Source organism: Dermochelys coriacea, chromosome 14 (genome assembly GCF_009764565.3).
Source record: "Dermochelys coriacea isolate rDerCor1 chromosome 14, rDerCor1.pri.v4, whole genome shotgun sequence".
NCBI lineage: Eukaryota > Metazoa > Chordata > Testudines > Dermochelyidae > Dermochelys > Dermochelys coriacea.
In genome coordinates, this window is record NC_050081.1 from 7,851,551 (window position 1) to 7,875,546 (window position 23,996).

The following is a 23,996-nucleotide window of genomic DNA, read 5'->3' on the forward strand; positions in this document are numbered from 1 at the left end:
AGAATTAACCAACAGAAAACATTGGCAAATGAGGCAGCCACATGTTCTAGGGTCTAGGCAGGGATGTGAGTTGGCTTGTTCCTTGAGTCAGTGGAAACTGGAGTGTCATGTAGATCAGTGGTTTTCAAATTGCGGGTCGCGACCCAGTACTGCATTGCGGAATGGAAGGCACTGGGTCGCAGCGGCTCTGGTCAGCACCGCCAACCGGGTTGTTAAAAGTCAGGCTAAGCCAGGCTAGTTCCTACCTATTCTGACACCACACTGCGCCCCGGAAACGTCCAGCAGCAGGTCTGGCTCCTGGGCAGAGGTGCGGAAGCGGCTTCGCATGGCTGTCACCTGCAGGCACTGGTTCCCAGTGGCCGGGAACTGGCCCATGGGAGTGTGGAGCGGGTGCTTGGGGCAGGGGCAGCACACGGAGAGCCATAGCCCCCCGCCTAAGAACTGGACCTGTTGCTGGACGCTTCCAGGGCGCAGCGTGGTCCGCAGTGCCAGGACAGGCAGGAAGCCTGCCTTAGCACCCCTGCTGAGCTGCTGACTGGGAGCTGCCCAAGGTAAGCCTGTGCCCCAAACTCACCCCAATCCCCAGCCCTCAGCCCCCCAAACCCAGAACCCCTCCCTGCACCCCAAACCTCTCATCCCTGGTCCCACCCCAAAGCCTGCACCCCTATTCCAGAGCCTTGACCCCCTCCTGCACTGTAACCCCCTGTCCCAGCCCTGAGCCCCTCCAACCCAGGAGCCTCCTCCTGCATCCCAAACCCCTCATCCCTGGCCCCACCCCAGAGCCTGCACCTCCAGCCCTGAACACCTCCCTCATCCCAGCCCTGAGCCCTTCCCACATCCCAAACCCCTCATCCCCAGCTCTGTTGGGTCGTGGGCATCAACAATTTTCTTCAACTGGGTCACCAGAAAAAAAGTTAGAAAACCACTAATGTAGGTGACTGGGAGAAGAAAAGCCTTTTGCTATTGCCATTTTAGGCTCTCCAGGATCAATTAGATGGGCTCCATGTTCCAAGGGGAGCAAATTCCTGATGTCAAGTTCAGGGTAGTCCTGTTTCCAAGGCCCAGTTCTGAAAGAGAAGAGAATGGTGTTCTTCTGGAATGTCAGTGTTGTGTCCTATAGCCAGGTGTAATCCTTGGTAAGGAAGAATGAAGAATATTTGATAAAGAAGATATAGGGTGAAATCCTGGCCCTGTTGCAGTTAATGGGACTTTTGCCGTTAACTTGAATAGGTCCTGGGTTTCACACACAGCCTGCAAAGGAGCTGTAAGGGAAAGCTTAATTGTTGGGTTAAATTATGGCTTGACTGAAGTCGGGGGAGTTTTGCCTTTGACTTCAGTGGGGCCAGGACTTTGCCACTTGTTTTCATGATTGTTTCATGTGCTCAGTTGTAGGGCGAGGTACATAACAAAACTCCAGTCTTTTGTTCTGCAGACTTCTATTCACATTGCATTGTTTGTAATAGAACCTGAAGACAACGCTGCTCTGTTATGTTATTAGTTTGCTGTTTATAGCTGTATGTGTTTGCATGAGCAGTGCAGTCTGTGTTAGGAGGAATGTGTTGGGAAAAGAGACAATATTGATCTTTGATATCTCTGCTGCTCGTTAATCTCAAACTGATTCAACTGCAGGGGAGAAAGCTCTGCCCGGTAGGTGTCACTGGAGCCAACAAATAATGGGAAAGCGGGAGATAAGTGTGCTCGCTATTAAGAAAACAGAGTTATACACATATATACTGTGTCTAACATTTATTTGAAAAGGAACAAATCTGTTTCTGTCCTTTTCTCCACCTTGGAAACACATTCCTGATAGATCTCTCTGCCCTTCTTCAGCATACTAAGGATGAGTTGCCATGACAACAGAGAAATACGGTATTTTCAAGTGAACTTCATAGCACCAATTGTAAAGACTTTGGCATCATTTAGAAGATTTCCCTTTTGCCTCCTTATTTCACTTTTCCTTCTCTAGAGTCAGGAATGGTATGTTGGCTGCATTATAGTGTGATCCAAGGATATTTAAAATGTGTAACGTGAGACTCTTGATGGAGTTTGGCTGTTCTCATCTTAGAATGAGATACTCGGTTACAGAGTATTGGTTTCTTTCTTTGACCTTATAAGGAAATTCCTAATTTATATTGTAATTTCGCTCATCACGCGTAAAGATGAGGACCTCATTCTTACGAGCCTGGAAGGAGAGCAGTTGGTAGGGGAAAAACCCTATAAGCATGACTAGATCCCATAAGTCACTAGGGCCTGAAGTAAACTACTCCAGAAACAAAGGAGGTCGAGCAAGTTCTCTATCATAAAAGACACACAAGAAAAATCATAATGTAACAGGGCATGAGATGTAAGAGATACTGAAGCAAGAGAAGATATTCCTGAATTATGAGGACTAAAGCCATACTATATATAATCAATGTAACTGCATGAAAATATGGTTCCTGGAATGCTGTCAGGGTTAATGTGTTCCAGGATAACCTTGAGTGTTAAAACTTTTCACATTAGGACTGCCTTTAATTTGATGCTATCTTCCCCTTACCCCCCCACAAGATACCAAAAAAGTTTAAGGGGGGAGATTGCATACCAGTTATGTGTTTACAGTTGTCTGGTTCCTCCTTTTTTCAGATATATTTCTCCCTATACGTTCCGGCTTGCTTCACCCTACCGTGCATATTTTCTAGGTATACTAAGTTCTAAGAAAGAGAAAACTAACTTGCTGCCATTAACAGGTATCTGCCTAGTGATGGTCTTGCTGAACTGTTTGCTGAGTTTTGCTGAGGGAAATCTGAGTTGCTTGAGTGGTCAATAAAATCAGAGCTTGTAGAGTGATGTTGCAATTGTGCAAATGGGCACCATTTGATTCTCACATAAGCCCTATTTTTAATGCTTAAATTGGACTTGACCGGTGACAAGTTATTGTGTAGACTCTCTGCACAGAAGTGAATTTCACCTCTAAAGAGTAAATTGGACGGAAGAATTGAAGATGAAGAATACTAGTTGCTCTTTTACATGTCATTTTATGAGAATAAAAACTGCATTTATTTATCAATTACTTTTTGTAATCAGGGCATGTATATTTTTATTGTCCATGTGTCTTTGTCTTTAAAAGTGTTTAACTGATGTTTTTATTTGCCTTGATCAATATTTTTAGTCCATGTTTCCGCATTTTAAATAACGAGGCCTAAATAATTCCTCATATGAAAAAACATTCCAACTAAGCCTGTTTATTAGACAACATAACAAGCAGGTGAGAAATAGCTTTTGCTAGGAAAGAACTTTTCAACAAGTCATTGTTGCCCAAGTGTGTCACAAGAAGTAACATATTTTTTTTTACTAGCCAAGAATTTCCGTTTGATAGTGTATAGTGCCATCCGCAATAATTACTTCTCATAAATATTTTGAAATCTCATTATGGTCTATAATGCACATTACATCCTTGATACATGGGTATTCTTCATAGCACACCTCATAAAACCAGTTAGTATGTGTGGCTGTTTATAAGCACAGTAATTGATTGTTCATGTGCAATAATTATTGCTTGTGTACTGTAGAACAGGACTAAGCCCTGAATACATTCAGTATGAAGAAACTCAACCTGACTGATCAATATACTCCAAAACATATGTATCAAGCACACCTTTTCCACTACATAGTAGTACAGTTTAGTACCCTCATTCTTGAGTATTGTTTAAGTATATCACTGAGAACTGTTTGTTCTTGGCAAAAGGAAAACAAGAATAGAAAAATAGTTTCGATTTTTGTTTTAAGTTTTTGATTAAGAAATTATTTGTAAAAACTACATTGAAGTTCATTCGAGCACAGACTACCACATCAGGAAAATTAACACCACATTATTGTCAGAGCCTTCCAGTACATAGTCACAATGAAGAATGTTCAGAATGGAATGGCAGACTAATTATATAATTTCCTTGTTTCTGAATTTTCAAGTCAGCGCTATTCTTGTTGTAACCTCCTTGTTTATATACTGTTTAATAATAATGATGATAAAATATGGGGGTTTAAGTCTAATGTCCTTATCCTGCTAATTGTTCCACCTAGATGCCCGGATCTGCCTGTAAAGAGCAGCTTTGATGATCGGGGGACGGTGTACGGATCTGATCCTGAAGTCCTTACTGAACAGTCCTAAAAGATTGAAATGGGTTGTTCACATGTATAAAGGTTTTCAGGATAGGACTCTAAGACATCAGTCTAGTGCCCAAAGAGCTGCATAAATCACTGCCTATGTTGGAAAATAAAACTAGGGGGTTAACTTTTCTAAAAGAACTAGGTGAGTTAGAGGCTAAGTCCCATTTTTAAAAGTGCATTAGTTACTTGGGAGCCTAAATCCCAATAACTTTCAGTGAGACTGAGGTACATTTACACTGCAAAAAAAGACCTGTAACAACGAGTTTCCAAGCGTGGGTCAACTGACTTGTGCTCGTGCTATGGGGCTAAAAATAGCAGTATAGATTATTCAGGCTTGGGCTGGAGCCTGAGGTTGAAGACTCTCTTCCCCTTACTGGGTTTCAGAGCCCAGGATCCAGCCTGAGCCTGCATGTATACATTGCTGTCTTTAGCCCCATACTGCAAGCCCATAGCTGTTGGTCTTTTTATCAAAGTAGATGTACCCTTAAGCTCCAAAGATCCTGAGTTACTTCTGAAAATGGGACTTAGGCTCAAGTACTAATAATACAAATGAACCAGTGAGCTCTCAGAAATGAGATCTAAAAACAGACAGGCATTTCTCCGCAAATAATGATAAACTATATATTTCAGCAGCATTTTTATATTAAATACAGATCATTTGGGATTTATATACAGAGAACTATAGATGACCCTTAATTTTGCAAGACAGGAATAACTATGCAAATGGATGCAGAAGCAAACTAATTACTTGATTACTTATGCCCTTTGTAATATTATCGTCTGATAATGATACTTAGAGCTACTCTCAAAAAATGTGAACATCAACAAATAACGATGATGTGATTACGGAACAATTATGTGTTTTTTTTGTGCCTGTAATGTAAAATTGTTAGCAATAATATCCTTCCACTCTAAACAGTAATTTAATTAAAACTTTAAATGTTCCTTCAAGACTGCAAAAATATGTAGTACATATTACAATATGTAATTACAGATGTCTGTGTCTTATAAGTGGGCACCCATAATTGTATTTGTGTATAAGTAATATTCAGTAGTACAGCAGTATTTTGGTTCTGTATACTTTTGGCTCCAAGAGTCAATAATTTAAATGTAATGGGTAGGATTCTTTTAAACGGATATTATATTATAACTAGTTCATTTTTCATTAAGCTTTGGGTTTTAAAGTTTGCATATTCTTTCAATACCTACAGCTAATCCACTCGCTTGTGATTTTTCAACACACTATATGTACAGATAGCAAACGGCTCTCCAGGGCCCATGTTCATCAAAGGATATCAACACATGTTCAAACTCCAGTGGGACATAAGCACATCCTTAAGTGCTTTACTGAATTGGGGCCCAAATGTTGGTATTTACTTATATAGAGGAGAATCAGCAAGCAGGTAGTGTCTCTCAAACTTAGGTATTCAGTGACAATCGGGTTTTTAGGTGTTGCCTATGATCATGATACTGCCATATGTTCTGAATACAGCAAAAATGTATATTTTACAATCAGTCTTTACCAAATTGGAGAAACTTGGCATTAATAACAAACTAATTTCTTGGGCAACAAAATAATGATTGGGCAACAAAAATGATTAGGAATAGGGAACGACTGCCACATGAGGAGAGATTAATAAGACTGGGACTTTTCAGCTTGGAAAAGAGACAACTAAGGGGGGATATGACAGAGATCTATAAAATCATGACTGGTGTGGAGAAAGTAAATAAGGAAGTGCTATTTACTCCTCCTCATAACACAAGAACTAGGTTTCAGAGGGGTATCCGTGTTAGTCTGTATCAGCAAAAACAACAAGAAGTCCTTGTGGTACCTTAGAGACAAACAAATTGATTTGTGCATGAACTTTCATGTGCTATAACCCACTTCATCAGATGCATGGAGTGAAAAATACAATAGGCAGGTATAAATATAAATTTGTCTCTAAGGTGCCACAAGGACTCTTCATTGTTTTTACAAGAAGTAGGGGTCTCTAAAGGAAATTAATAGGTAGTCGTTTTAAAACAAACAAAAGGAAGTATTTTTTCACACAACACAGTCAACCTGTGGAACTCCTTCCCAGACGATGTTGTGAAGGCCAAGACTATAACAGGGTTCAAAAAAAGAACTAGGTAAGTTCATGGAGGATAGGCTATTAGCCAGGATGGGCAGGGATGGTGTTCCTAGCCTCTCTTTGCCAGAAGCTGGGAATGGGCAACGAGAGGGATCACTTGGTGATTACCTATTCTGTTCATTTCCCCTGGGGCACCTGGCATTGACCACTGTCGGCAGACAGGATACTGAGCTAGATGGACCTTTGGTCTGACCCAGTATGGCCGTTCTTATGTTTTTAATTTCTATCAGCTAATAATTGTACTCTAGTACATTGCAGCCATATTGGCACATAATCTGCCTCCTCCAAACCCAGTCCTTGGCTTCAGTAGTGTACAATGCAACTGTGCTGTGTTAAAGTGGCCATTCAGAATTCGCTCCATGGTGCACAAGAGTGTTGCTATATTACTATTTATTAACTATATTGCTGTAGTGCCCAGCAGTCCCAGTCATTCAGGCCAGCCAGACATGTGGTAAGAGACATTCCTTGCCCTAAACATAAATTAAGATGCTGCACCACATTAGCATGACAGACACGTCAAACAAATGGAAGAAAGGGAGGACAAACAGGAAGGTGTTGGAATAGGCTGACCACATGCACAATTTGCAGGTTCTAGTGTTTTGAGATTCTTCGGGTTGTTTCTTTAAAGATATAGGAACTATATTTTTGATTTTATGTGCCTCATTTTGGGAGCCTGAGACACTTTTAGGGGGCCTGATTTCTCAGATGGTAGGTGCTCAGCTCTTTCTGAGGATCAGGCCCCTTTTATGATGTCTCAAATTAGGTGGCCATAAATTGAACCACTCCAAATCACTGGTTGCTTCTGGAAATGTAAGCCTAAATAAATTAAGAGCCCATCTAATTAACTTGCACATCCGGGTGAGCACAGTGACCCTTCCCAAGGTAAATGTAGCACCTCTGTCATGTTTGTGACACACATTTCAGTCTCAGGCCTCCACCCCACCAACTTTCTCAGAGTGGAGTCTTGCAACTCTCTCCTTCTAACCTGGGGATTTAGGCTACAATTCCTCTTGCAGTTCTCTGCGATAATCATCCAGAGGTCTGACTTGAGTTTCATAATTGCAGTCTTGCTCTCTTAGGAGCAACAATGGGGTTAACTCCATGACCAGACACCCTTCATATGTATTCAGAACAAAAGCATTACTGATATAGCACACCTTATAAACAATAAACAGTTTCTGTGCATGTCTGGCTTGCCAGTGTCACCTGTCTTCCTCAGTTTCAAGTTAGTTCTTGGATTGAGTGAGAGACTGTCAGGTTGATCATTTTATATAGTGTTCAGTTTTGTTTTCCGGGTTTCCCTAGCTAGGTCAAAGCAATCTATGCCCGGGAGGGGAGGAGGGGCGTAAGGCTTCTCCAGACTTGTCACCAACCTAGGGATTTGCATTAATTACCCCTCCCAGTGTTTTTTAGTTTGTGCAGGAAACCCTTTAGTTTCCTTGTGGAATTAGAATGCAGTTCATAGCCCTTTAAGGTGCATATAACATTTATAATCTTGATATCATAGTCTTTAGATATCCCAAGTGTCCATAATACCTGACAGATAAAACCATCTCCTTGTGGAAAAACCAAGGTTTAGTAGAAAATGGGTGGTTATGAAACTCTGAGACATATACACAAGCCACCCCCATGACCAAAGCAGCAACCTTTTCTTCCTCTCCAGTGCTACTGAGCACAGGGCCACTGAAATCCTACTCTTCCCCAGCAGGAATCCTTGTGAACGAGATTCATTGGATTCTGTGTCTGCTCCCCCTTGCAGTGCAGACAGTTGGGTGCGTACCACAGGTGGGATCCAACTCTTAAACTATTTGTTCATATGTGATCATATAGAAGAATATGTGCTCAGGTATCTAGACTAAAGCTGGGGTGCCATGGGTCCTGTCAAAAGCATTTCCAAATAGGATTGCCAGCATGAAGCAACTTAAGAGTCCTTTCATTGCAGCCTTTGAAAGTGTGCACTTGTTACATAGAAAATTGCATGGCTGATATAGATTTGCCACTCTGGACATCTTGGACACTTTGGATTGTATATTCTTCTTTGCTGCATTGTCTAGGGACATTTTTCCTTCTACTAGAGTCACACAAATAAAAATAAATTTCAGAGCAACTCATTTGGGTTAAAGAAATCAAAGGTTCTCAATTTGTATTTCTAGCAATGCATTGTTTGAATTACTTCCTGCAGGATGTATTGAAAAATAGAATTGTGACCTGTTGCCTGGGTGTGGAGGCTTTTAAAAGGCCTTTATCCCCTCTCTGTCTCCACCATACACACAATCATCTCTTGGAGTAACAAAGTTTATTATGGTGTAGTAGTAAATGTGAAGCAAGAAAAACTAATACATGACTGGAAATCTCAGTAATTAGACTTGTTCTGGGTATAGGGGAATGTTCAGAGGCCACTCTGACCAGGATTTGTTCAACAAAACAGAAGGTTGGAAAATATTTTACAGGCAGCGCATATCCACTTTCAGAACCTCTATCCTGTGTCAGAGAAGACACTTGGGAATTGGTGGGAGATGTGCACGAAGTGTCCCAAGATAGCTTTCTGTTCAAGGTTTGCACTGCCACCTCAACAGCTGATTAGTTGTCATGGTGTAATTCCAGTAGGGCGTAGTGACACATCCAAACTTTGATAAAGCTACCTAAAGAATAAACAGAGTGGTGATTTAAGTCGTCTTCTGTTTATTCGTTCAGTTCATCTTATATGAAACTTCTGAAAACTATACACCTTAGGAATTTTTAAAAATACAGGGGTGACGTGAACAGTTGATCATGTTTTCATGAGATAACAGAAAATCACTCCTGGGAGTCACTGTAGTTTAATATGTGTCTACCTCATTCTGAATCAGATTCTGCACATCTGTCTCAAGGAAAGCTTCCCTCTTGGGGCCGTTCAAGGCTCTGTGCTGTAAATCTTGAAAACTACGGCATCACTATGTGTTGTATTGTATCCTGTTGTACAGTGCTTGCACTGAATCCCTTTTTATATAAAATCTCTGCATATAGAGTCTTATAAGAAGGGGCAGCCGTTTGTGGAACATCCTGTACTTTAACCCATAATATTGTATCTGGAGTATTTCTGATGGAAAATGCCTTTAACTTTTTTATTTGTCTTTTGCCTTGAGGGCCTTTTATCCTTTTTAGTGGGAGTGAAAGTTCCATACTAACTAAAATCTGCAGAGCTGGTATGAGGAACGCTTTCTCTGATATTCAGAAATGGGTGTGCCATATATCACCTGGAAAAAGAAGCTAAGTTCCATTGAAATTGTTGCTTATTGTCCATTAGTGGGTCCTGTTCCCACCCCTGCTTGCATGACATGTAGTATTGAAGTGATAAGGAAGTGACCATAAGAAATAACTCTGATTACTATATAATGAATAATTTAGTAATACCTAACAAAGCTGTATTAATTGCTGTTCATCCCAGTGAAAAAGCTGCTAAATTGTCCGTAGTAGCTACTGAAAAACGAACTGCCATCCTGCAGATCCCTTTCAGCTTTTGTAAGAAACTGTTAACTACAAAGTTAAAATGCTCTTCTTATAGTTTTAAAGGCAAGATGTAAGGCTTTCAGTGTGGTTTCTAAATGTGTTGACTAAGATGCATATTATTAGTGGCAGGGCTGAATGGTCACAAAGTTCGGATACTAATTCTGTGAAATGTAAAACTTTTGGGTTGGGCCCATCTCCAGGATAAATGTAACCACATGCAACGTTATAGAAGCTGACTCTGAATGGCTGTTGAGGTGTTTTATTTCTTTCCACTCATACTGGCAGTGCAATTTTCCATCAAAATTTTGCTTTTACTGTTATAGACTGGAAGCTCTTCATAGAGCTTTTATGATTTTGTTCCCATGGAAACAACCTTATTTTGTTCTGGTATCACTGGCAGTTCCTGTGAATACAGCTAAGAAAGAAGACAGTTTTCTGTATGCAAATAAGTGACTGGAATACACTGCAACAGAACCATGACATTTCACATTGGGCTGCACTACAAATAGGTCGTCCTTGAAATGCTTGGTTTAAGTCTGCCAAGGTGACTGTGTCATTTCTTCAAAAAGCGGTTCACCAGCCGTGAAGTTTGCATTGTACCCTGGTGATACACTTTTAACCAAAAGGCAACAAAAAAGATTCAAATGCACTGATTTTCCTCTGTGCACCACATGGAAGGCTTTTTTTAAATTGGCCCATATGCATAGACTGTTGTAATGTTGGCCCAGGTGGAAGGGCACTGCAGATCTTTTAATGGGTACTTGTCATTAGGTTATTTAGGCCATTCTGATTTATGCCCTTTCATTGAATGATTCAGGCCTGGGAACAATCCACTCTGCTTTTGTGCAAGAGTCCTTTACCTTGTGCTTGTCTAAACGCCAAAGTGTCTGTACCTAGTGTTATTCCTTTTGCCCCCTGAGTTTCCCATGCATGTGCTGTAGCATGATGTGGATAATGCCTCTCAGATCAGGACTCTCTTTTCATGAGGCACTGTTTTTGGCTTCAGGTGTGACCAAGTGTTAAACAGTATTCAACATCCTTTCTGGTGCCTGGGTAGGTCACACAAAACAGATGATACTTGCAGCCTTGTACAAGACAATGCTGTTGCAAACTTTACAGAAAGCCCAGGTTTTGCGGGTTAGTGAAAAGTGGAAAATCTGGATTTCCCCTTCATTTTCTTGCTGTAGTAAAAGGCAAATTTTACAACACTGTGTTTCCCACTATGAAGCTTGAAGAGCCTTTACAAAGGCATTCTCCCCAAACTTTCTTAAAATCACCACGTTGAGGTTACCAAGCGTTTTTCACCTGTTAACCCCATACCATCCGTATACATTATTCTATATCCCATATCCCAGAATATTTGTAGTTTTTTCAGTTCAAATAATCTAAAATGGTACAGTACATACTGATTTTATTTATAAGATCATTGTGCCATCTGTGGCCAAAATAGACAGTTACAATAAACTTCTATGACTTAGGTAATTTCATATTTAAAAAATAGTACAGGTACAATATGCGTGTGCATCTTTAAACTATGATAAATTGTACATTGCCTAATGCTCTGTATTCAAGAACCTGAATAACTGTTTCTGTTTATGTTCAGATGATTACCTTCATAGCTAGAAAGATATCTATTTGCTAATAGATTATCATTTTCTATTTTTTAGCTACTTAGCTCATTTAAGGAGTTGGAAAGTGAACTTCCTCCATCTGCTGATGATTTTAGATTTTTAGCATATCTATTACTACTACTAATACAAGAACCAGTCTACTCTGTCAGGGTGACCAAACAAGTCTTTTCCATCTTTAATGGTGTTTCTTGAAACAGTTGCCTGTTTCATCTTCAGGTTTCAGAGTAGCAGCCATATTAGTCTGTATCCACACAAAAAAATGCGTTCTATGCATCTGATGAAGTGGGCTGTAGCCCACAAAAGCTTATGCTCTGATAAATTTGTTAGTCTCTAAGGTGCCACAAGTATTCCTGTTCTTTCTGTTTTACCTTGACAATTAAATATGCCCCATAGATACTACTAAGGAGAAACTACAGTGTTTTCTGCAATTCTGCTGTGTAGCAAGCAGAGGGCACAGAAGCTTATCAATTAACCTTTTACAGTTATCTTGGAAGGCAAGCTAGAGCATTTGTTAATAAAGCTTCTATTAATATATACATGAGTCTTAGGGTTTTGTCCCAAAAACAAATATTATGGACCAAATCTTTGCAGTAACTGGGAATGATAGGTTTCAGAGTAGCAGCCGTGTTGGTCTGTGTTCGCAAAAAGAAAAGGAGTACTTGTGGCACCTTAGAGACTAACAAATTTATTTGAGCATAAGCTTTCGTGAGCTGTAAGTGAGCTGTAGCTCACGAAAGCTTATGCTCAAATAAATTTGTTAGTCTCTCTAAGGTGCCACAAGTACTCCTTTTCTTTTTTCAGAATGATAGGAGTGCCAAATATAGTGTTCGCAGCCTCAGAGATGAGTGGGTTTAAAGGATCCAGATGTGCAAGGAGAGAAGCTGAAGCATTTCATTGGAATATTGTTTGAAAAACAAAGCAACTTGGAAGCCTCTGATGCTGCTCACTCTGTGTTTGGCTAGAAGTCACCTGCCTTTTGTAAATATGGACACTATACCTGCTCCTTACACATAAAAATATTTTGTTGTTTAGGCCCCTTTCTGGGACATGCATCAGAATATCCAGAGAGTCTATAGTGATGGAGAAAGTGATCTGATTAAACATCTGTTACCTTGTATAAACATAAGGTGTTAGTTTACAACCTGTTTAACATCTCAGTCATGCCAGATATTGTTCAGAGGTAGACTGTGCACACACAAAACCCTGTTGAAGTCCAGGGGAATTTGTGCCAGCACAGAGGTCTACCCATGCGCAATGCATTGAGAAACAGGGACTTGACTGTAAGGTCTATGGGGCAGGGACTGTCTCTTACTATGTGTTTTTATGGTACCTAGCACAATGGATCCCTAATCCTCATTAGTGTCTCTGGGTGCTACTGCCATACAAATAGTTAATTATAATAAAGGAAGAAACTGGAAATGCCATGTTAATGTTAAACTTCATTATTAACATAAGCGGAGAACATCATGTGTATATACCAGCAGAGTATATGTTTTTTCATGTGTATGAAAGGGAACACTCACTATCAAGGGGTGAGGGAGTATTTGATTTCTGTTAAGTGAAATGCCTAAAATAGAGGGGGGAAGTGTATCTTCAAATTTCTAGAGGGAGCACACAGGGCGAGTTCTCATCCAGGCTTTAGCACTGACTTACTGATTGATTTTGGACAAGTGACTTAACTTCTCCATGCGTTGGTTCCCTTATCTGTGACATGGTGATAATAATGCATAATTACTGTACGTTCCAGATATGGCATTAGGAGTAACTACTATGTTTAAGTGCTTGGAGAGACAAATCAGAGCATAAGCAGTTAGGATTATTTAGACAGTCCAGAACAATGGGTCTTCATATAGTTTAGAGAGAACACTAACATCTGTGTATAATGCCAATTTTAAGCCTTCTTGGCTTCACTGCTAGTGGGTAGGTAAGTTTTAAGCAAAGGGGGTCATTGAGTTATTATAGCTCTGCATTATCATTCGGTGAGACTTAATTTTTTTCCTAACTTTGTGAGGTTTGATATGCAGCTTACATATGTGATTTACAGTATCTCATTTGATTTACTCACTCGGACTGTTGCAGCCTTCTGCAAAATATGAACTGTCTTGCCAAGATAAACTTTTTTTTAATGTAGCATTTCCCCTTTCCTGCCCCCCCCAATCAACACTTGATTGAAAATCAAAGTTGATTGTAATGCCAATTCAAAAGTGGCCATACTTATCAACACTGATTGTCATAATATGTTGGTTTTTCAAAGTGGAGGTTATTTTTCATAATGCATGTCACAGACTAACTCTTGCTATGAAGAGTGAACTTGCGCATGACATTTTAAAAGAGAATGTATATAAACAGTTTCTCTTCTATCCTAAAGTACACTAGTAACGTTACAGTATGACATTTATAAAGAGCACCTTTTACATTTAAAAACAAAAATAACAGATTAGCCTGCTATGAAGAGTGAACTTGCGTATGACATTTTAAGAAAATGTATATAAACAGTTTCTCTTCTATCCTACAGTACACTAGTAACATTACAGTCTGACATTTATAAAGAGCACCTTTTATGTTTAAAAACAAAAATCACAGATTAGCGTGATTATGGCATGAAAATAGTGATTTTGCTTGTTTTTTGCTTGATTTTGCTCTTTTAACCAGATAAGTGTATCTGCTTTTATCTGGTTTCAGAATAGCAGCCGTGTTAGTCTGTATTCGCAAAAAGAAAAGGAGTACTTGTGGCACCTTAGAGACTAACAAATATCTGGTTATATACTTACACAGTTTACCGCTTTGTTTCACTTAATAATGACAAAAGTGTTATTGAAATGAGTCTTTGAATTTGTGTCTGTGCATCTTTTGTTATGCAGCCTTTCTCCTGAGAATGCAGCTTCAAATTAATCATCTACAACTGAACATAATTGTTTTAATCTTTCATTTTACTGGGTAAGCAGGTTACACTTCTCACTTCAATATTCTTTACCTCTTTAGAAAGCCAGACTTGGGCCAGCTGGTAACAAAGTCATTACTCCAATAGAAGACAGGATTTCCAATATACCATCCAACAACCTGGACAGTGTGAAGCTGACAGATTTCAACTTTCTCATGGTGCTTGGGAAGGGGAGCTTTGGAAAGGTAGCTCCATCTGCCTTATTTTTAATAATAGAAATAAACTGAAAATTGTCCTCCTATGAACTGTTGTTTCTAAAATGCAGATTTTTTCAAGTGAGAGTAACCAACCATTGGAACAGATTACCTTGAGATGTGGTAAATTCTCCATTATTTGGAATCTTTAAATTAAGACTGGCTGTCTTTTTCTAAAAGAGATGCTTGTCTATTTCAATCATAAATTGTAGGGCTAGATGCAGGAATTACTGAGTAAAAATCTGTGGCCTGCGCTGTGCAGAAATATAGATTAATTGAACCGTTCCAGCCTTAAAATCTATGAATCTATTAAACAAAAAGCTGGAAAATGCCATTGTATGCATTTGCTGCAGATTTTAGGGATTCAGTTTTTAAACCTTGTCTCTACGTACTATACAAGTACTGTTATCTTGATTATTCTTGCATCTAATAACCTGCAATGAAGACCTACCAGTACAGTAGAAGATTTTTATATGTATGAAAAAGATTACTTTTTGTTCTGATAATTAACTGCAAAAACGTGGGATGGGGGGTAATATTTGTTTTCCAGTATATGAAATGTCCAGGATTGGACGGTCAGCTGTCTTGATGTTCCACATTGTTGGGCTAATTTTCAAGCCTGGGTGATATAATAGACATTCAAATTCTATATCTGTCACTTAAGTGTGGACATGCCACTTAAGTCTGGAGATGCTTAGTTTATCCCCCTAGGCACTCATATAGGCTTTAAGTTGCATGTTAAAAAAAAATTGAGTTCCTAAACTTTAAATAATGTTAGGTAATTCCAGGTTTTCGATACAGAGCTGGGCTCAAGAATCCAGATCTGATGTTCCCCAAAGTTCAAGGAGATTCAGATTCATCTTTGGTGGTGGTAATGAAGATAGAGCTGTTACGTCGTCACAATGCCATTTGTGAAAGCTGTCATCGTGCAGTAGGAATGAATATTTTGGAAACGTCAGGAATGAGAAATACAGTGAAAACTGTTAACCCACTAAAGGTGCTGCTGTGTTTCCGGCTGTTTTAACAAGTGGTTTTATAATAAAAGTGCATTTTATGGAGGAATTCAAGTGGGGTCTGTCATTTTGTTGGCCATTAGGAGAGGAGCCCAGGATTACCTGGGGGGCACTGGCACAGGTGTACACCTCATTGTAATCAGTGAGTAATCATGATATTTTTAGAGCTTCAGGCCAAGTCAATAAGTGCTGGTAAAATGGGAAGCTGGTGTGCCATTTACACCTTTCTCAGGGCTTGTGAGTCACCTCCATTCTCTGCCAGCGAGGGAGATTTTCAGCCTGTCATTTCTCTTTGTGCAGGTGATGCTGGCAGACAGGAAGGGGACGGAGGAGCTGTATGCAGTCAAAATATTGAAGAAAGATGTGGTGATTCAGGATGATGATGTGGAATGTACCATGGTTGAAAAACGAGTCCTAGCGCTGCAGGATAAGCCACCTTTCCTAACCCAGCTGCATTCTTGCTTCCAAACAGTTGTACGTGATGTCTGCCCTTTCCTGCTCCTCCACTTCTTTCACAGTTTAATCTTCTGCTAAGATCACACTCGGATATATTTTATTATCTCAGTAACATTTATCATCTTCAACTTGCAGATCTCATGGGTACTTTACACAGAAAAATGTAAAGAAATAGATACCTTGTGAAATCAGGAAAATCCATGAAAATAATAAATAGATCTTTATAATCATAATAAATAGATCTTTAGAAGTATTCTACAGCAACTAGTTATACAGAGCTTTTCTCTTTCCGTATATAAGAACTCAGTTATCTCAGTGGGACGTTTCATATTCAAGTTAAGCATGTGCTTAAGTACTCTGATTGATTGGGGTCTTAATGCCCAGTAATCTAATGAGATAATTATTTATTAATATATTGACATAGTTAATTTGGTTCCCTGGTACCCCTAAGATAAGGAGGCTGAAGCTAGGATGGTAGTTGGTGAGCAAAGAATAGGTGAGTGCTTTTTACTTCCCCTAAGTCTGTGATACCAACCATAGCATGTAATATACGAAAAGGTTCACCTGTGGAGTTTGTGTTGGTGATATAAGGACCAGAAGATGATAGTACATGTCAGAAGATGGTCCCATCAGAACATGTTTTAGTTCACAGTAAATGGTAGTGGTAGCCATTTAATTCTAAATGTAGTGCTGGTTTTTGTGGCATGGATATTTGTCTACTTAGATAAAGTCAAGCCCCAAAACTGCAAAGATTTAAGCATGAGTACAATGAGTGTAAAAAGAAAAGGAGTACTTGTGGCACCTTAGAGACTAACATGTACATTGGTCAAACTGGACAGTCTCTACGTAAAAGAATAAATGGACACAAATCAGACGTCAAGAATTATAACATTCAAAAACCAGTCAGAGAACACTTCAGTCTCTCCGGTCACTCGATTACAGACCTGAGGGTGGCTATCCTTCAACAAAAAAACTTCAGAAACAGACTCCAACAAGAGACTGCTGAATTGGAATTAATTTGCAAACTGGATACAATTAACTTAGGCTTGAATAGAGACTGGGAATGGATGAGTCATTACACATAGTAAAACTTTCCCCATGTTGTTCTTCCCCCCACCCCACCCCCCACTGTTCCTCAGATGTTCTTGTTAACTGCTGGAAATGGCCTACCTTGCTTGTCACCATGAAAGGTTTTCCTCCTCCTCCCCCCCCCCGCTGCTGGTGATGGCTCATCTTAAGTGATCACTCTCCTTACAGTGTGTATGATAAACCCATTGTTTCATATTCTCTGTGTGTGTATATAAATCTCTCCACTGTATTTTCCACTGAATGCATCCGATGAAGTGAGCTGTAGCTCATGAAAGCTTATGCTCAAATAAATTTGTTAGTCTCTAAGGTGCCACAAGTACTCCTTTTCTTTTTGCGAATATAGACTAACACGGCTGCTACTCTGAAACCTACAATGAGTGTATAATTTTACGTACAAGCATAAGTCTTTGCAAGAATGAGGTCTCATTTTGCATCATCTTTTCACCGTCCAGTGGTGACACATTCAGCTACCAATCTGAACTGAGCCCCTGCGCTGTTGAGAAGGATGAAAGTCCCAGAGAAGGAGAGCAGTCAACGGGAACAGAGGGAAATCTTCCCATAGCTGGGACCCTCCTTCCAGATAATGTTGGAGTTTCCTCTCACACTGAGGTTACCTCTCTGGGGGAGGGAACTCTGGTCATTAGGAAAAAGCAGGTGTTAGTAATGGGAGATTCGATCATTAGAAACATTGATAGCTGGGTTTGTGATGACCGGGAAAACCGTATGGTGACTTGCCTGCCTGGTGCGAAGGTTGTGGATCTCTCAAGGCATCTAGATAGACTTACTTAGTGCTGGGGAGGAGCTGGTGGTCGTGGTACATGGAGGTACCAATGACATAGGGAAGGGTAGGAGAGACATCCTGGAGGCCAAATTTAGGCTGCTAGGAAAGAGACTGAAATCCTGGACCTCTATGGTGGCATTCTCAGAAATGCTTCCAGTTCCACACGCAGGGCCAGGAAGGCAGGCAGAGCTTCAGAGTCTCAATGAGTGGATGAGACAATGGTGTAGAGAGGAGGGGTTTAGATTTATTAGGAACTGGGGAAACGTTTGGGATAGGGGGAGCCTATACAGGAGGGATGGGCTCCACCTAAACCAAAGTGGATCCAGACTGCTGGCAGTTAATTATTAAAAAAGTTGCAGTGCAGTTTTTAAACTAAGAGATGGGGGAAAGGTGATTGGTGCAGAGGTGCACGTGGATTGGACAGAGATTTCTCTTAGAGGAGAGTCCATTGATAGAGAATTTCTAGGTTTTAGTCAGGAGGAGAGGATGGAAGAGGATAAAGTATGGTCCAGATCAGAGGAGAAACATTCACATAAAGAATCTGACACATCAGAAAAGGGCAGACAAATAAACTGTGACAAGTACTTGTACACAAATGCTAGAAGTCTAAATAATAAGATGGGTGAACTAGAGTGCCTCGTGTTAAAGGAGGATATTGATATAATAGGCATCATAGAAACCTGGTGGGGTGAGGACAATCACTGGGGTACAAAATACATCGGAAGGACAGAACAGGCAGTGTGAGGGGAGGGGAGTGGCACTATATATGAAAGAAAATGTAGAATCAAATGAAATAAAAATCTTAAATAAATCCACATGTTCCATAGAATCTCTATGGATAGTAATTAGATGCTCTAATAAGAATATAACAGTAGGGATCTATTATCGACCACCTGACCAGGACAGTGATAGTGATGATGAAATGCTAAGGGAGATTAGAGAGGATCTCAAAATAAAAAACTCAATAATATTGGGGGATTTCAATTATCCCCATATAGACTGGGTATATGTCATCTCAGGACGAAAAGCAGAGACAAAATTTCTCCATACTTTAAATGACTACTTCTTGGAGCAGCTGGTACAGGAACCCACAAGGGGAGAGGCAACTCTCGATCTAGTCCTGAGTGGAGCGCAGGATCTGGTCTAAGAGATAACTATAACAGGACCACTTGGAAATAGTGACCATAATATAACAACATTTAACATTCCTGAGGTGTGAAGAACACCAACAGTCCAACACTGTGGCATTTAATTTCAGAAAGGGGAACTACGCAAAAATGAGGAGGTTAGTTAAACAGAAATTAAAAGGTACAGTGACTAGAGTGAAATCCCTGCAAGCTTCATGGACACTTTTCAAAGACACCATAATAGAGGCTCAACTTATAGCCCAAATTAAAAAACAGAATAAAAGAACTAAATAAGAGCCACCATGGCTTAGCCACCATGTAAAAGAAGCAGTGAGAGATAAAAAGGCATCTTTTAAAAAATGGAAGTCAAATCCTAGTGAAGTAAATAGAAAGGAGCATAAACACTGCCAAATTAAATGTAAAAATGTAATAAGAAAAGCCAAAAAGGAGTTTGAAGAACAGCTAGCCAAAAACTCAAAAGGTAATAACAAAATGTTTTTTTAAGTACAACAGAAGCAGGAAGCCTGCTAAACAACCATTGGTGCCTCCTGGATGATCGAGATACAAAAGGAGCACTTAAAGACGATAAAGTCATTGCAGAAAAACTAAATGAATTCTTTGCTTCAGTCTTCACGGCTGAGGATGCTAGGAAGATTCCCAAACCTGAGCCGTCTTTTGTCAGTGACAAATCTGAGGAATTGTCACAGATTGAAGTGCAACTAGAGGAGGTTTTGGAATTAATTGAGAAACTTAACAGTAACAAGTCACCGGGACCAGATGGCATTCACCCAAGAGTTCTGAAAGAACTCAAATGTGAAATTGCAGACCTATTAACTATGGTTTGTAACCTGTCCTTTAAATCTGCTACTGTACCCAATGACTGGAAGATAGCTAATGTAACACCAGTATTTAAGAAAGGCTCTAGAGGTGATCCTGGTACTTATAGACCGGTAAGTCTGTCAGTACCGGGCAAATTAGTTGAAACAATAGTAAAGAATAAAATTGTCAGACACATAGAAGAACATAAATTGTTGTGCAAAAGTCAACATGGTTTACTGTAAAGGGAGATCATGCCTTACTAATCTATTAGAGTTCTTTGAGGGGGGTCAACAAACTTGTGGATAAGGGGGATCCCAGTGGACATAGTGTACTTAGATTTCCAGAAAGCCTTTGACAAGGTCCCTCACCAAAGGCTCTTACGTAAAATAAGTTGTCATGGGGAAACATCTTGGGGACATCATCCCCAAGAGGGAAGATCCTTTCATGGATTGAGAACTGGTTAAAAGACAGGGAACAAAGGATAGGAATAAATGGCAAATTTTCAGAATGGAGAGGGGTAACTAGTGGTGTTCCCCAAGGGTCAGTCCTAGGACCAATCCTATTCAACTTATTCATAAATGATCTGGAGAAAGGAGTAAACAGTGAGGTGGCAAAGTTTGCAGATGATACTAAACTGCTCAAGCTAATTAAGACCAAAGCAGACTGTAAAGAACTTCAGAAAGAGCTCACCAAACTAAATGACTGGGCAACAAAATGGCAAATGAAATTTAATGTGGATAAATGTAAAGTAATGTACATTGTATGTATAGTTGGGGTTATTTTTTCCAATATGATGGGGGCTAATTTAGCTACAACTAATCAGGAGAAAGATCTTGGAGTCATCGTGGATAGTTCTCTGAAGACATCCATGTAGTGTGCAGCAGCAGTCAAAAAAGCAAACGGGATGTTAGGAATCATTAAAAAAGGGATAGAGAATAAGATGGAGAATATCTGATTGCCCTTATATAAATCTGTGGTATGCCCACATCTTGAATATTGTGTACACGTGGTCCCCTCATCTCAAAAAAGATATACTGGCATTAGAAAAGGTTCAGAAAAGGGCAACTAAAATGATTAGGGGTTTGGAACAGGTCCCATATGAGGAGAGATTAAAGAGGCTAGGACTTTTCATCTTGGAAAAGAGGAGGCTAAGTGGGGGATATGGTAGAGGTATATAAAATCATGAGTGATGTGGAGAAAGGGAATAAGGAAAAGTTATTTACTTGTTCCCATAATATAAGAACTAGGGGCCACCAAATGAAATTAATGGGTAGCAGGTTTAAAACAAAAAAGGAAGTTCTTCACTCAGTGCACAGTCAACCTGTGGAACTCCTTGCCTGAGGAGGTTGTGAAGGCTAGGATTATAACAGAGTTTAAAAGAGAACTGGATAAATTCATGGAGGTTAAGTCCATTAATAGCTATTAGCCAAGATGGGTAAGGAATGGTGTGTCTAGCCTCTGTTTGTCAGAGGGTGGAGATATATGGCAGGAGAGAGATCACTTGATCATTATCTGTTAGGTTCACTTCATCTGGGGCACCTGGCATTGGCCGCTGTCGATAGACTCAGGATATTGGGCTGGATGGACCTTTGGTCTGACCTAGTATGGCCTTTCTTATGTTCTTAAGTCACTTAGGTGTTTTGAAAACATTACCCTAGATGTCTAATTTCAAACACCCAGGTTTGTACATTTTTGGCCAAAGCCATTGTAACACTGCAAGAAAATTTTCCCTCCAAAATGCCTTAAATCTACCTTTTGCTGAAATAGGGAGTGTGGGACAAAAATGATTTGGAGTTGGCCAATTCAGTATCAAGACTCATGAACCCAATTTTCTAAGATCATGTTCATAGTTTTCTTGTCACCTTTTAAAATCAGGTGCGCTTTCATCTTCCTTGTCTTCCTAGGGAAAATGTTACAACATAGGTTTGGAAATGTCCATTTTCACAAGGCAAGAATTTCTAACCATCTGTAGAGTTTTTTGTTGTCTTAAAAAACATGAGCTTTTGGGCTTAGCTATGTCTTCCTGCCTGTCTGAACAGTACTTGTAACATTGTGGGCACTACTGTAATACGAGTAATAAGAAATAAACTTGCATCACTAAAATTGGCAAGGCTGAATGGAGTTCCAGCCTGGCACTGACTCTTGCAACATCTATAAGTCATTCTGTTTCTGTTTCCTGATCTATAAAATTGTTTTTGCCATAATGTGCAGAATATATAGACTCATTCTTATTATTTTGTATTATAATCTTTATAGTAGTGACCTCTACTGGAGAATACATCACTGTCCATGCCTAATGAGTTTACCTTTTTAATAATATGTTCTACTGGGCAGTACATCACTCCTTATGCCTAATGTGTTTACCTTTTTAATACTATGTTCTAGGATCGTCTGTACTTTGTTATGGAGTATGTGAATGGTGGTGACCTCATGTATCACATTCAGCAAGTAGGAAAATTTAAGGAGCCACAGGCAGTGTGAGTGTTTGTTGATTTAAATAAAGTCATTACTAATTTTACACTGCAGCAGAGGGATCAGATGTGTCCAGTATGTACAGTATTATATAGAAATTGGGACACTCATATTTTTATCCAGTATATTAGAAACTTTGTGGGCCTGCTGGTCTAAACACACAGCACATATTGTAGGAAATAGCTTAACCTTGGGGGGGGGGAATTTAAAATCAATGGTGACAAGTTTTTCAACAAGTAAACAGGAGTACAATATGGCTATTAACAATTAACACTAAATGAACAACACTGTGAGAGAAAAGAAACAAATTCAGCATTTACTATGTAATTAAGCTTAATTTAATGCATATCCAGTGATAGATACTGTGGTCACACTTTATATTAAGGTTCAATTTATAGATAGTTTTAAGAGTTAATATATTAATAGGTGTTTTAATAAATAGTTAATCAAATTGTTCTATATTGTTATGATGTCCAACAGATCAATAGGGTTGCTAACCATCTGTAACACCTTCTGATGTGCTTTTCTTTAAAATGTACTACTCAAGTTTGAAAAATGCTTTTAATGTCTATTAATCATTTATTAGCATTTTATAAACAGTTTATCCATTAAACCTTAATATAAAGTGTGACCTGTTCTGTTTTTAAAAATGCAGAAAAATAGCTGTTAAGTTGAAACTTGCTCAGTACATTTAAAATTATCAAGTAAGAGTCATTAAAAAAAACCTTAATTTTAAATATTTGACACATAAAAGACAAAAATGTAAGCATGACCTGACTAAGTACTAAATAAAAACCAGAATCATCTCAGGGGTCAGATCCTCAGCTGGTGTAAATGTACATAGCGCCACTGATTTCCAGCTGGTATATATTGCCATAGCTCCATTGACGTCTGTGGAGCTATGACATTGTACACCATCTGATGGCCTGCCCCATCAAAGAGACTAAAAACAATTCTGAACCAGCATTTTAAGAGCTATGCTGCCTTCTCTTTTTTATTAAATGTAATAATCAGTCTTGTTTTTTACTGGCCTTCTTGCATGTAATTGGCACATCTCTGCAGTAACTCTGACTTCAAAAGCTCATCAGTATTGTATATACTTAAACTACTTTTGGCAATGACATTGTATAGGGCAGGCAGTTCAATTAGCTTGAGGTAATTCATCCATTAACATTTGTATAAAGGAATAATATTTTTATCAATTATTTTAATGATGTGTGAATCTCAATGTAAATAAATCAGCATTATGAGTCATAAATAATCTGATATTATCAGGCATTGAGAGGAATGACCTATCCAGTCAGATTACTTACCACATAACTGCCATGTAATAAGTGCACTGTTCTTCTTAATTTAGGAAGAAATGTCCAATTGTTTTACCTTGTCTTGTCAAAATATTATCAAACACTTCATGAATTACTTTGAAAATCAAGTTGATGCAGGATTATTATCTTTATTGCTTTATATATACATGAATGCAATAGCTTCTCCTACTCCTTTGCTTTAATTCTTTGGTGTGGTGAGTTTCAAATACATTTCTGCAGAGGAAAATTATACGTGGAAGATAAGAAATCTGAAATTATGTTCTTACAGGTTTTATGCAGCTGAGATTTCAATTGGGCTATTCTTTCTCCATAAAAGAGGAATTGTTTATAGGTGAGTACTAACTGACACAGGTAATTCCTATTAAAACCCTGGAGAGACTAATG

General features: G+C 39.2%; 1 protein-coding gene across 3 annotated transcripts in view; it reads left to right on the forward strand.

The window, feature by feature from the left end:
- The window catches only part of PRKCA (protein kinase C alpha), a 312,623-nt gene that overhangs the window by 252,056 nt on the left and 36,571 nt on the right, over nucleotides 1-23,996 (forward strand). For all 3 annotated transcript variants that reach the window (XM_043497588.1, XM_038371867.2, XM_043497589.1), the window contains 4 exons: nucleotides 14,378-14,521; nucleotides 15,844-16,017; nucleotides 22,201-22,292; nucleotides 23,881-23,943. In XM_043497588.1, coding sequence (XP_043353523.1) covers nucleotides 14,378-14,521; nucleotides 15,844-16,017; nucleotides 22,201-22,292; nucleotides 23,881-23,943 — 473 coding nt within the window. The remainder of the gene's footprint in view (nucleotides 1-14,377; nucleotides 14,522-15,843; nucleotides 16,018-22,200; nucleotides 22,293-23,880; nucleotides 23,944-23,996) is intronic.